Source organism: Diceros bicornis, chromosome 9 (assembly GCF_020826845.1).
Source record: "Diceros bicornis minor isolate mBicDic1 chromosome 9, mDicBic1.mat.cur, whole genome shotgun sequence".
Taxonomy (NCBI): domain Eukaryota; kingdom Metazoa; phylum Chordata; class Mammalia; order Perissodactyla; family Rhinocerotidae; genus Diceros; species Diceros bicornis.
In genome coordinates this window covers 55,505,083-55,519,872 of record NC_080748.1, presented here as the reverse complement: position 1 = coordinate 55,519,872, position 14,790 = coordinate 55,505,083, and the positions used below count along the sequence as shown (strand labels likewise).

At 38.2% G+C, this 14,790-nt stretch overlaps 1 protein-coding gene across 1 annotated transcript in view; it reads right to left on the bottom strand.

Annotated features, from left to right (window-relative positions):
- The window catches only part of LMO7 (LIM domain 7), a 191,601-nt gene that overhangs the window by 34,843 nt on the left and 141,968 nt on the right, over window positions 1-14,790 (bottom strand). Inside the window, exons 9-13 of the mRNA XM_058548316.1 lie at window positions 14,388-14,666; window positions 12,324-13,040; window positions 11,297-11,326; window positions 3,518-3,635; window positions 1,289-1,431 (exon numbers count right to left, since the gene is read on the bottom strand). Coding sequence (XP_058404299.1) covers window positions 1,289-1,431; window positions 3,518-3,635; window positions 11,297-11,326; window positions 12,324-13,040; window positions 14,388-14,666 — 1,287 coding nt within the window. The remainder of the gene's footprint in view (window positions 1-1,288; window positions 1,432-3,517; window positions 3,636-11,296; window positions 11,327-12,323; window positions 13,041-14,387; window positions 14,667-14,790) is intronic.

Sequence of the window (14,790 nt, the reverse complement as noted above, 5' to 3'; positions counted from 1 at the left end):
AAGCACACCATAACCACAAAGTTATGCATTTGACACACAGAGGTGGAGAGAGAGATGTCATTTTGGTAATTAACATATAAGATGGCATGAGAATAAAAAGACTACTGGCTTCCCACAATAATCAATACAATATTAACAGCATAGGAGGATAAAAACATGCAATTTTTTTATGCCACACTATGATATTAAAAGCTTGACTTTTTTTTAAAGAGACTCTCAGATACTTCAGAGGGATTTTTTTAATTGTAAAGAGATTTTATAATAAGGAAATTTTAATGAAGGATTATTCACAAAGTTTTATCCACAAGTCTATAACTCTTCCAATATTAGCACACTATAAATAGAACTAATTGTCTGACAACCAGTGTGATCCCTCCAAAGATGTGGATTCCTCAACAGCTTTGTGAGCTTTCTTCCTATTTACAATTTATAATTTAGTAAAAATAAAAGACCACAAAAGCTTCAGACTTCTATTAAGATCAAGTTACTAAATGATTTCATATAGCTTGATAGAATTTACATAGACAATTATTACGGATTCAAGGCATCATTCATATTCATAGAGAAGTTGATGAAACAGTCTCATTGCTACCATTTATAAGGAGTACCTCTCAAGCTAACTGTGTTGCACTGAAGTGAAACTGTGTTTACCACTGGCTTCTGGGGCACAAAAGAGCTTTGTTTAATTTCACCTGACAGCACATTTCCTTTTTGACATTAGCCTTAAAGCATATTTGCCTTCTCCCTGACCTGTACATATCCCAGGGTTTCCCATAGTAACTGCTCTACAGGAAAGTTTAAATTGGACCTTTATCCCGCTATGTTGCAATGCAAAAAATAAACCCTCACATTTATGTTTATACAGTCTTTCCTTAAAATATAATTTTAATTGCACCACTAAGCCATGAAAAAGAACTTTGCTATATTTTACACAATTTAGTTAAAAGTGGGAACTGGTTTTATTTGACCATTCCATTTCTAAATTCAAAGGAGTAAAAGCTTATTTTCTGCACCAAATATAGCCAACACCACTCAACTCTGCATAAGAATATACAATGTAAAATGAAGAAATAATGCACACCTAAATTAAGCATTCATTTCTTTCGTTAATCCAAGTCACTATCACAGAAATACTTTCCTTTTTCACTGCAGAGAAAAATGCTGAAAGTTTCATGCATACTTGATTACAGTTTAATATTGGTGCACACTTATATCACACTACACTTACACAAAATATCTATTTCTAACACCGGTATCTCCAACCATGAGATGCATTCAGCCTTATTACCTGTCCTGCATCATTTCGTTAAATGTCTTAGAGCCTCTCTCAGACTTCTCAAGGGCCTGCTTTTCAATTTCTTCCCTCTCTTCTTTTTTCTTCTGCAGATCTGAAGTGTAGCTTTTTCGACGATCTTTCCATTTTGCAAGGTCCTGACAGAAGAAATCACATCAGCACAGGCATACCTGAATTTCTACACACCCCTTCTAGCAGTGAGGGTGCGCCAGAGTATCCCATTACATCGCTGAAACTATTCACTCCAACTTGATGCCAAGGTGCCCTAATTTTGCTTTTTATAGCCAGCGTTTCTGTACCAAGCCTTTATCTCGTGTGTCTAAAAAACCTGACCTAATAAGACAGACCCCATTTTTGTTTTCCTGCCTCGTTGCCCATTTCACAAAGAATGCTAAATGCTTGTAACTGGGTGCCAGGTCAGAAAGATTAGGAACTGGTTCAAACTAATTTTCATCTCACTCCAATAATCGGACTGTTCTGTGAAATGACATGTCTCACTAGTAAAACTGGAACAGAGACACGATTGTAATGGTTAAATGTAGATGCACACTCGGTCTTCCATTTAACAAGCACTGACCTGGGTCCCTGCTTGGAGGTGGGGGACTGTGAACACAGAGATGAATAGGAGGTGGTTCCCCTCAGGGAACTCTCAGTGTAGAAGGGGAAGACATGTAAACTGAAGTTCAATAACGAGGGACAGGATTGATGGGAGAGTGGGGGCCTGAAGGAGAGAGTGGTTAATTCCACCCCAGGCGGGGCGGGCATGGTTTGGAAAGGATTTACCGGGGAGGCCCGACTTTAGTACGTGATTTCAAAGCAGGTAAACTGTAAGGTCAGGGCAATGAGGGAGACCATGCAGGAACAAGCGGATACGTGTTTCCCATATTCCCAGGAATAGAAGTCTAACCCAGCTAGGTGACCCCAGGACGATCAACATTACTCAGCTTTCAAATTAGCCCCAGCAGCCTGACTGAGCTGGTTCTGACACCCTGGGGTTTAAGGCATTTTGGATGGTACAAACTTTTCTATGTCTCCAAAACAGAGAAATCCCATGCTAAGAACTGCTAGCGGCTCTCTAGTCCAAACAGAAGCACATCCAAGATCTCAGACTAGACAAAGTTTGGTCTATATCTTTGGGGGTAGACAGGGACACTGCTGCTTTAAGAACAGCCTGAAACCAATATGAACTATTTCCAGGAAGAACAAAAGCAGTGTGCACTGAGTCCTATAGGATAATCAGCATGACTTTCATCTGACCTAACCTAACGGATAACCCCTCAATACTTATTTTCATACCGAAACAGTCACCAGGTATTTTGGCCAAGTGACATTGAATTACTGTTTCTTGACAATTTAATTGAGTTCTCAACTAAAAGAGGTACTGGAATTTAGAAATGTAGCCAAGGCAGGGGTTTCTTCTTCATTTCATAGACTTGAATCCCTTTGAAAATTAAAATTTATTATCTCTGGCCTTTTTATTCATGCTATCTCTTAACTCTTACCATAAAGTTGTCCTCAAACTTCTTTTGGTTTTCTCTGTATAATTTATCTATTGTATTTCTGTACACTACTGTAGTTTATAATAATTACCCCTTTCAAAAAAAGGTCAAGCTTTTTTCCTGCAGGGACAAAGCTAAAGATTAAGTCTATATCCATATAAACATCTGGATATAAGTCAGCTCTGTGAAAACGTCTAATTTGGATTCATATTAGATAATACTTTTTCAACCAAAATATTACTGCAAGTTATATTTCTTACTTCTTCCCAAATCTCTTCTATGAACTCTAAGAGCGCTTTTCACCTCTCCCTGCTAATGCCAACACTCTCCCACTCTGCTCCTCTGTTACCCACACACCTTAAGCAAAGTCTTTTCCTTTCACAAGCCTCAGTAACAGTATTCCCCCAGTTCAGCCACCAAAACAAGGAAACAAGTTAACTATACCACAAGGAAGTAGCTTTACCTTTTTGAGAATTCACTGGGAATATTAGACGATAAACATCCTATTATATTTTCACAATAGCTTTTAAAATATGCAACAGTAATACGCCAAAAAAAGTTTTACAAATCTTTTTAAAGGAAGTTGATCTCATTTTCTACAGAATTGAATTCGCTAATAGCAAGGAAAATCATCTCGAGTATACTGACTTTCTCTTAAGAGAAGCAAAGAAGAATCAAATACACTCTCCCAGTCGTCCCATCTCCCAGTGTAAAGAATACTCACATCCTGCCACTTCTGATCTTGTTCTTTTAATTGTGATTTTATTTTCTGCATCTCCTCGTAACGCAGCTGACGCAACTGCTGAACATCCTCTGCGCTGACATCACTCATGGATTTACTCCTACAACAAAAACACCCATGGTAACCAAGGTTCACATGACCAGATTTAGGGTTAAAACTGGAAAGTTGGGCTCATATTTAGAAATTCCATCTAAATTTCTGCTGTACTACCTAGATGCTTTAGTGATATCACAAAAATAGCACTACAGAGATAAATGGTGTTTTTCCAAAACGCAGAAACAAGAGCCTAACGCTCAACTCTTTCACAAAATGGCTAAATGAACCCTGCACAAGTCTGAAAAAAATAATCCAATGTTCATATTTGGAGTGGTCCATGCATATAAGGATTACTTTAGAAAAAAATAATAATTATTAGTCACTAGAATCATCTCTTTATTTTTTCTATCTCACCCAAAGATAATCTTTTAAGGTTTGGCTGCCTCTTCTAGGCACTTATTAAATAATTTAATGATTACCTGATATTTTCTCCTCAAGTTCAATACCATGACAAATGTGCTGCTTCTCAAGGATTCTGTAAGTTCTGCCCCACCACTGCACTGGAATTTGTTCTCAAAGCACCACAGTTTCTACCAGCGAGTTATAATATGACAATCTCTACAGCCTTTTTATTTATTATTATTATTGAGGCAGCTTTCGTGTCTTCACTACGTGACACCTGTCATAAGTATGTTCTGAGGATTAGCTCTTGAAGAGCTCAATCTACAGCAGAAACCAACGAACAGTGAGGTATTGGACATGAGGCATATGTGAGCTGTCTACACGCACACAGAAGGGGATGGTAAACCATATTGGAGAAGGGGGACCAAGGAAGGCCTCCCAGCCAGAGAGGAATCAGATCTAAATATTGAAAAGCAGGTAGGAATGAGAGACAGAGCTTTCAAAGTTGGGATGCCCATAATGCTCCTCCCTACAGACCTTTCCTAACGCACTTCTGATTTTATTTCATTGTCATTGATTTTACTTTTAGTTATTTAAGTAACTCTACATCTCCTTCCTGGGCCTCTAAACTTTTCCTTCCCCAAGACTTTGCCATCATCACATTTTTTATAACGTGCTTGCCCCTAGCTAGCTCAAGAATTCAATTATAATCTCTGTGCAGATGACTCCCAAGTCTACAGCTAAGGACCAGTTCCCCTTTTGACTGAATTCCATTTGCTTGCTAAATAAACATCTCTGCGTGGATATCCCCTAGGCACCTCAATTGTAAACTGAGTAATAATTGAATCTAGAAAAGATTTTGTAAACTGTAACTCACTAAACACATGGTTACTGATGATGTAGCCAAACTCAGTCTTGTCCCCAAACCTGCTTTTCCTCTTGTGGCTGTTAATGGTGTTACCTGCCCTCCAATCATCCACATTTGAAACCGAAGAACCATTTTTCACCTCTGCCTCTCCCTTCTCCCTAGCTTCAATTAGTTATCAAGTCCTCTTATTCAGTGTCTTTTTCTTTCCATTTCTATCGCCAACACCCTAGATCAGAGCACAGTCAACTCTTACCTAGACTTTTAAAGCAGCTTAAATTATCACCCAGCCTCCAGATGCAGTGAAGGTCTTTCCTCAACCGTTCCCTCTAACACAAAAGCCCTTACCAATATATGTGCCTTTTTAAATGCCACTTATTCCTCAGGGTCCCTGCTAGATTAAACTCTGGATGGGTATAAGCAACTTCCTCTTCATTCTCCACCTGGAAGTCGAACAGGCAACTCAAACTTGTCACAGACCAAAAACATGATTGCTCACCCCACAGCCTGCTCATTTCCCATCTTCCTCTTCTCAATAAAAGTCAACTCCATCCTTCCAGAGTATAGGCCAAAAATCTTGGAATCACCTCAGATTCCTCTCTTTCTCTCATACATCATAACTGAGCCCACCAGTAAATCCTGTCATTCTATCTTCTAAATACATCTAGGATACAACCACTTCTCACCACCTCCGCCATTACCACTCTGACCCAAGTCATCCTATCTCCTGCTTGGATTATTACAATAATCAGTCTCCTTGCTTCCACCTCTTCTTGCCCAACAGCATATTCTCAACACAGCAGCCAGAGAGATCTTTTCAAAATTGCGCTCAGATCATGGCATGCCTCTACTCAGCATCCACCAGTTTCTTCCCATCTCACTTGAGTTCAAAGTATTTCCTTCCAATACCTACAAGCTCTGACATTATCTGGCCCCTGCCTACATCTCTGCATTCGTCTCCCACCACATTCCCCTTCACCCACACTGCTCCAGCCTACTGGGTTCCTTGCTTATGCTCAACCTCTTGCTTCTCTCCTTGCTCTTCAATCTCCCTGGGATGCTCTTCACCCAAATATCCACATGGCTTCTCTCTCACTTCCAGTCACTGCTTAAATGTCACCTCAATGTTTCTTACCCTGACCACCCTAGAAGAAATAGCTAATACTCCCCCCTCCCCTGGCTCACCTTATCCCTCACTCTTTTTCTCCATAGCATTTATCTCCATCTGAAATGTATGTTTATTTACATATCATCTGCCTTGTCCTGTAAGACTATATATATAAAGCAAGAATTTTGTCTAATTTGTTTGCTGCTATATTACCTGTGCCTAAAAGAGTGCCCATGATACTCATAGATGTATTAATGATCTATATAATATTCTACCACTTTGATAAAGTCTACCCAGCTCTTCCATGCCAAAAGTGGTTCTCTGAATGCCTCTGGTGCTTTAGCTATATCTTTCTAGTGGTATTTAACACTCAGCACTATGGTGTACATATAGTGTGCGCACGCATGCATGTTTGGCTTAGCTCCCTCACAAGTTCATATGTTGCTTAGGAGGAAAACACATTAACACAGACAAGGCATGCAGGATACACTCATTTAACATTTGTGTTAAGAATGAGGTATATTTTATTATTTAGATCAAGCAAAATAAACTACACTTAAAATGTTCCTAAATTTTTGTGAAAAATTATGACCCCTCCCCAAAGTTTTATAAAGAAAGCTTTACCGGATTAAGAATATTAAGGAATTACATACAGAATATATGAGTACATATATGAAATTATATATTGATCTATCAATATAATATACACTTAACTAGGTATGACTATATATAAAACAGATTTATGTGATTCCAAGAATATAAATTCACTGAAGTCATAACGAAGAATAAAGCTATTTGAGCTAATACTATAACAGACTCACTAAAAAGAGGCAAGAAAATTTTTTCAGGACCAAGGCATGAGAGGAATCTGGATACTCAACACATGAAGTTACATAAATTCCAGAACAAAAATGGAAATGCAAAGATCTTAATCTTTTGGTAGGGGAAGGCTGGATGGTCTCAAATGACCCAGACTCATCCATGGGTGCTCATTTAGCCCTCACCCTCCTGCACCATAAAAACCTTGACATATATTTTCAGAAAATGTGCTCATCACAAGCAGAGGCTTCATTGTCCTTCTGGGCACCCATAGCACAGAGCCTGGCACACAGGATGTCCCCAGTATGAACAAAGTGAGGTAAACACCATCCAGAGTAGACAAGTCCCTGCATACAGCAGGAATGTGAGCTCCTTTTGTTCCCTAGGGTATATAAATTTATCTATATAAAGCATGAGCACATTCCATACAGGCTGAGCCAGACATCAGAATAAGACAGGAGGTGAGGGCTCCAGGCCTGGCAGTGGCACCGATGTTCACCCCAACCTAACTTCATTTAACTTCTCTGAGCCTCAATTCCTCATCTGCTAAGCAAGGAAGGAATTGTTAAGAGAAATGGGTAAGGTTATGTTGATTGCATTTCAATAACGATCTGGTGCTATATACCAACTTTTCTTAGTAAGGCAAGTATGATTGTATGGGATTGCCTGAAAACTAACTCCCAAAGCAGTTTCAAGTGAGAGAGGTCACCCCAGGCCACACTGATACAATCTAGAACTTGCAGAGTGCAGGAATCTTTCAGCCAGATCATGAAGAATTCTTTCCTTCCTTATCAGAGTTAACAGCATAATATTAAACTTCTGAGGGCTTACTGTGTGCCAACGACACAGCCAAGCAGTCTACATGGATTATTTCACCAGACGAAGCGCTAGTCCGACTACCACTCACTAGCTGTACATCCTTGGGAAAGCTGCAATTTCTGTTTCTCTTTCTCTATATCTCAAATGCATATAATACCTACCTGTCTACCTCACAGAATTGAGATAAGTACCAGAGATAGTCCCAAGATAATTGCTTGGGAAAACTATAAAAGACTACACAACTCTAACATGTTTCGTAGAATGAATTACTACTCCCTGGTAAATCACAATTCTCTTACAATTCATTTACTTGCCACCTTTGTATTTCCTTATGTGGAAAGGCTCCAATTTAGAACTGCATTTGGAATTTTTCCAAAGGACACAGGTCTAACATGTTGCATTTTCAGTTGAATAGAACTTTTTTTAATAGCATTTAGGGTGAAAAGAGGAAGAAGGGGAAAGTTTAAGCGAAAAGGTGTAGATTATAAAACAAGATCACTAAAATCTTACTCTCCTCTCCCACGATGCTAATCACCTACTACTCTCCTGGCACTTTTTGACTAGTGTTATGATGTATATTGTTTTAGAATTCAATTTCAGGAAACTTATATATGAATATCTAAAGAATAAAGGATCAAAAGGACCAAGATGTAGCAAATTTTCCTCAATATAAACTCACTGATAGTATCTTGGAATTTCTATTTGCTATAAAAGGCTAAGTTTGGGGTCCCCAACTTTAAGGGGAAGATATGAACATATTTATGCACTCCTAAATATATTTTTACTAGGTATTGTAGGAATTCTGAAGAGTACTCAATACTAAAACCTGGGTAAGAGGCTTTAGAATTAAAATAAACTAGAATGATAAGACAATGTATTAGAGACTTTTCATTTATAGGTTTACAGTCTAAATCAGGGTTTCCGTACAGCAGCACTATTGACCTTTTTGGGACACAAAATTATTTGCTGTAGGGGGCTGTCCTCTGTACTGTAGGACATTTAGCAGCATCCCTGGCTATAAAGGTACTAAATGCCAGTAGCAAACCCACCAGTGTAATAATCAAAACTGTCTGCAGACATTGCCGAATGTCCCCAGGGGGCAAAATCCCCAGAAAGTAATTCACATCAACTTTATTTTCCCTTCCTTTTTGCTGTCTTATGTGTCCTTATAATTCCACAGAATCTTTTGGCTAACACCCATAAGTGAAATATACGGGTCTTAGTTGTCTTTGATTACAACTTCACCTTGAATCAATATTCATTTCCTGTTGATACTGGCAGTAGATTCAATGCCTTAATCATATTATAAAATTATAGCTATACACCCTTACAACAAATCTGTCTTTAACAGCTTCTGCCAAGAGGCATAATAACCAAATTTTCAAATGTCATGGCACCATACAGACATAAATCCATGCAACATAAAAGCACATGTGAGAAATGACTGCCACATACAAAGCACCTTACTAAAATTAAACAAAGTGATAGGTGTTAAATGCCAAATAAAAAGCAAGCCAGAAATTAATCTAAAACTTCAAAAGGTATTGCACATTTTTCTTTAACCTGGTCCTTACCAAAAAGAAAGCATTCGTGTTATAGGCAGTTATTTTTCAATCATGGGATGTTGGGCAATAATGACTTTCCAGGTAAGTATTCCAAGCCTGACAACGTACATTACGTTCAGAGAACTATCACCCAGAAATATCGTGTGTTTATAAATAACTACAAACACGTTTATAAACATGAAACAAGTTCCAGATTAAAAGACTATATTCGATCCAATTTAAATTTTTTGTTTTCATTGCAGATCAATTTAAGTAACAATTGGTAACTGATCGAAGACAGAAAAAAATCCCATATAATAGATTTTGATTGCAAGTGGTCTGAAACACACTTGAGTTTTCTGAAGACATATTCATATTACTTTCCATTATTCGACAAGTCATGCATTATTCATCAGTCTCAATTTACAGACAGTCTTGATTTGTTTGTGTTGTTACTTTGGCACTAAACCTCAAGGGGAACAGCCTTTACAACAAATACTGTACTAGGCAAGCAACCATCTTGAAATAAGTCTGTAGAAGGCATTTGCTGCCCAGAAAAATCCTCAGCTTTCTGAGCTTTGGCATTTAGATTTCTCTTTTCTTAACCCAGTCATACAATGTTATCCCTAAGGAGGAACAATGTATCCCTAAGGAGGAACACGTACAGTCATTGAAATAGTTGTACGTGTTTGCATTTCCATGAAGTACTTGTACTCGGGGTACTAGCATCCCTGTAAGAAAAACAACCTGCTTACATTATAAAGTCATATTTAATTTACAAATGAAAATTCTTTTTCATTCGAAGTTATTTAAAATGCTTGAAGCTACAAAGAGATTTTTCATTAAGTTAAAACAGCTTTCCCATGATGAATTGAGATTAGCAGATGCTGAAGCATCATGCTGAAAACTGCCTTGTTCAGCCTCATCGATGAGAATGCTTTAAGCACATGAGGAGCTGGAGAGGGAAGAATGTGTCTTTGCATGGCACACCGAAAACATGCCGGGAGCCTGACTTAAAAATCAGCAGCTGAGAAGTACTTGTAATTAGTTGTCCATGGCTCAATTACACCTTTGACATCTAGAACAGTTATATTGACTTAAATAGTGTAGAGATCTCAGAAGCTACTAAAATTATTATCAAAAGCTATCAAAATTAGAGAATCTTAGAGATAAAATAAACCCCAGTAGAGCAAGATATGTAGCTACTAAGGCTTAGATGAACTAAAATATTTGACATACTTAAATTTTCTTCTCGCTCAAAAACTATTAGCAGTTAGATTCACAAAGTTACAGCAAGTCTGGTGGAACACATTAAGATGTGGCCACCTGGTTATTCTGCACTAAGAACGAATGATTCTACATACATAGTGTGTCGTAAAAAGTAAAAGTAAAGTAGTATTTACTTTAAACTCAGTTACTCAAGAAATGGAAAATACTTCCACAAAGTTATTTTTATATTTTATGTCTACCAGGTGACTAGAGGTAAACAGTAGACAAAAATCTAGAATTAGTTATAAATATAGCCCTTGCAACAATATTGGAAACGACCAGGATTTTAACTCCTACAGTTCCGGAAGGCCGATTTGGCTCTATAACAGCCATGTTATAACTTTTTACCCTAATCAGGAATCTTGAAAATGTTTCCATAGCCTACTAAGGGAAAGATAATACCATTCACCATTCCAACTAACAAGGCTCCCCATGAGTGAGGAGTTTATAGATAATGGCAACTGCATGCTTTTCAGCCTCAAAGTAAATGCTAATATTCTTTTTCCATCATAGATTTTCTAAAATGTAGTTATTTGGGCTTTAACATCCAGAATTTTGGTCTAGGTAGCAATCAAATGCCAAAATAAATATGACTAATCTTAGGCAAATGCTTTACTACTTTTAATCAACGCCTTAAAAAAAAAAAAAAAAAAAAGGACCTGAATTTTAAACTCTAATGAAACAAAAACTATTGCTGTCATATAGCACTTCATGCACTGGGCACTCAGACACACAAATATTACCATTAGATTGCAAAAATAAGAAAAATTTCCTATTTTTAAAATTTCATGCACAGCACATAGCATCCCAGTTTAGTGACATGCCAGGATAAAAGTGACACATTACACAAAGGACAAACAATATGCAGAGTTGCTTTTACTGTAAACCACAAAACTTACCCATTCTCACCATAAATCTTTTGAAAGAGTCTAAGAAATCAGAAAACCAAAAATTAAAAGTCATTTTTTCCAGTGTGTTAGTTTCTAAATGTTTAACGTCTTTAACATAAGAATCTAATCAGAGATGGACAAATCTCAAGAGGTTGCTGTTTCAGTTACATTCTTGATCATGTCTCAAATTTTCAATGATCTCATATCTCAAGGAATTCAGATTAAGCAAGGTAAAGGGGTTCCTGATTTACTTTGAATCAACGAATCCATAACAAAAAGTTTCCTGTTGCCAGGAACTAATGAAGTTAGATTTAGATCTACTAATTTTATGCAACCTAAGTCATATTTGTCCAACCCCAAGTTCAACAAACTGAACATTCATCAAAACAGCAAGTCGCATAACATAAATGCAGACTCGTTATCAAAATGGCCATAATTACATACATGTAAAATTTAGCACACAGTAGATAACATTCATGCATTTTAATCATGTTTGCACTGAACTTTAAAAGCTATAAATTCTAAGAGCCACACATTGATAATCCAAGAAACCTAGGTCAAAAACAAAAATCAAGATGAAGTTAAATCAAATTTGCAATGCCATATTTTAAGGAAAATTTTTTACACAAAATCATATACTCCAAAATATGAGCAACACATAAAAGCAAACATCTTCAGAACAACCAGACTGCTTCAGAAATGCCTGGACATGAGAATAAAAGTCTGTAAAAATAATTGGAAAACACTTTCATGAAACATGTTGCAGAATTGTACCATAGTCTTCTTTAAGGCCAAAGGCAGGGTTTGTGTATCTACACCTTCTTAACCAGGCCTCAAATAGGTGATTTAGAGATGTGCAAATATGGAATTGCACTTTTTCCACAAAATGACTAAAGGTTTCTCAAAGCAAAATCAATTTTTATAAGATGTTTCAAAATGGCACATGACATGCAGAGTAGGGCACTGATGTCACTTTCTCACAAGTTACACAAGACCATCCATTACAAGCAAAATCCTTGCAGACACACACTCTGACCTCTCAACCATCAGCCGCTTCTTATGCCTAAGCCTGCTGGCCTCCCGGATGGCCTTCCACTTCTGTAAGTCCGCCTCACTGCAAGGACCAGGAGTGAAACTGATAGGAGGCACTGTAGTTCCCAGCTTCCAAGATTGGATCTTACGAGTCAACATGTCATCTTTCTTCTGCCGATACGAAGGAACTAATACTCTACAACTATTACTTTTTTCTTTAGGTGGGCATGTCCTTTCAAGTACACAGAGAAATTTTGCTTGGATTTCTGGAGGAAGAGTCCACGGTTCAGGGAAAGGGATTGGTTGGTATCTATCTGGGGCCCCTGATAGTGGCACCTCTTTCTTCTGCGCTGGAATTCGGCGAACAATCATATCATCTTTTTCTAGATCTGGAAGTACAAGTTCACCTTCTCTGCATTGCAGAATTATATCTCGTTCTACAGGATCATCTTGCTCAGAAAACCTAAAGTCTTCAAAAGCCCGGAGAACACATGGATTTGCGTGGAAAGCCCCAGTCCTTCTGACAAAGAAATCATCATTCTCTAAGTCAGGATCCAGGGCTGACATCTCGAGGTCATCTCTTCCATACCCTGGTGCGTAAGAGAGATTCTTTCTGCGTGTTATGAGCCTTGGGCCAGCAGTGGGATCAATTTTGATATTTGTTTCAGAAGACAAGATGTCATCAGAGTATGTTTGGAGGGCCTGAAGTAATAAAAACTGACTGAAGCATAGAAAAGAAAAAGGAAGGGAGAATCTTATTAAGTTTGGAGAGAAAAGGTAATTAGGTAGCAGACCAACTAGTCAGTTACTATGGGTGAATTATCTTAGGGGGCCATAGGAGGGGCTCTCACGTGGAAGAAAGACTAGCATTTAACACCATCACTCATGTCTTCCCTGGATACCATTTAAAGAAACAAGAGAAGAGTGTACTTCTCAGGAAAGGTGGGCACCATGTAGGCCAAGTGATGGGGCTAGAGCATAGATTGACTGCACCTCCCTGACAGACACAACACTTGCTTTCACTCATTCCATTAGCCACAATGACCTGATTCACATCCCAGAGAAGCAGCAATGATCTTGGAAAGTTTCAAGTACTGCTCATCAAGCATTTTATGCAATAGGCACAGGTAGTCAGCAGAAATTTAAAAAATAAAATGCTCTGAAGCTTTATAAAAGACCCTGATGAATCTTCTCTAGACATTTTCCCACCAGACTTGGCCATCCCACTCTAAAAGTTATTTCCTTTCTCCACATCTCTACACATAGCACAACCATAAAATTAAGTCAACTTTCTAAAGAGCATCTTAGAAATGGTTTTCCAAAAGAACTCACTACGCCACATGTAACTATATGCTCTCTTGCACATTGTGCTAAAGATTTAATCCTACAGACTTCCAAGTTTAAATGCTCACACAGAAAGCAATATGTTATACATTACGCTTTTATACTGAATATTAAGTGAATAAGATTTCATGATTCAGCACATCATGGGCAGAGGTTAATGTAGCAGCAGAAGCTGGCACGGATGTCGCAGGCCAGACTCCAAGCAGGTAGGCTCATGCAGACAGGTACACCTGGGCTCATCCGAAGCACCACTGGTTTTCCTGGCTGCATGGGTGTCCCGTGAGTCCACGGCTCGTTTGGTAGCCAATTCCAGCAACAGTGAACGTTTTTGGCAGTTGCTGTCTAGCCTACGCTCTGCTTTTTGTATCCTACTAAAAATGGCAGAGCTTCCGTCAGAGCCTGAATCCTCATCCTCAGAGTCTGAATTCTTTCTATTGTGGAGTGACGCAAAGAAAGGAAGGAGGAAGGAAAGGAAAAAGAATTGAAGAAAAATATAACTACTAGAAATAATGTCAAGCTATGACTATAGATAGGAGAGGGCTTAAGATCCAAATCCTAAGGTTTAAATTTAAACAGCAATTTTTTTCATGACAGAGGTTCTACAGATGTTGGAGGGAAAAATTAACCCTTCCTTGTCTCTCTCATAAAAGCAATGCATTTAGAATGCACCCAGCCAGGGTACAGAGTGAACATGGGAGTAACAGACACATGCACAAGGACAAACCTGAATCCCTGAAATTCTTTATACCACGGTTTATAAGTTTCCCTCTTTATTCTTTTCCAGTTCACATCTTCTGGGATCCAACATTTAGGAAGAAACTGATCAAAAGCATTCCCTGGGTTTGGCACGACTGGACTTAGCTTTCGCACATAAAGATCATCCTTTACAGTGTTGGGTATGCTTGTCTTGTCTTCTGCCTCTTCCAAGTAACAAGAGGAGTTTGAAGTTTCTTGTACTGTTGGCCAGTTCTCCACATGTGTGCCCCAAGTTCTCCTCTCATTACTGTTCAAAATATCCAACCAGTTAAGTTACTGCATGAGCAATTTGTGACACAGAACACAAAAGGCATGCTTTCCGGCTTACAAAGTTTATACCACTGTGAATGAAGCAAATTAGTTTCCATTCT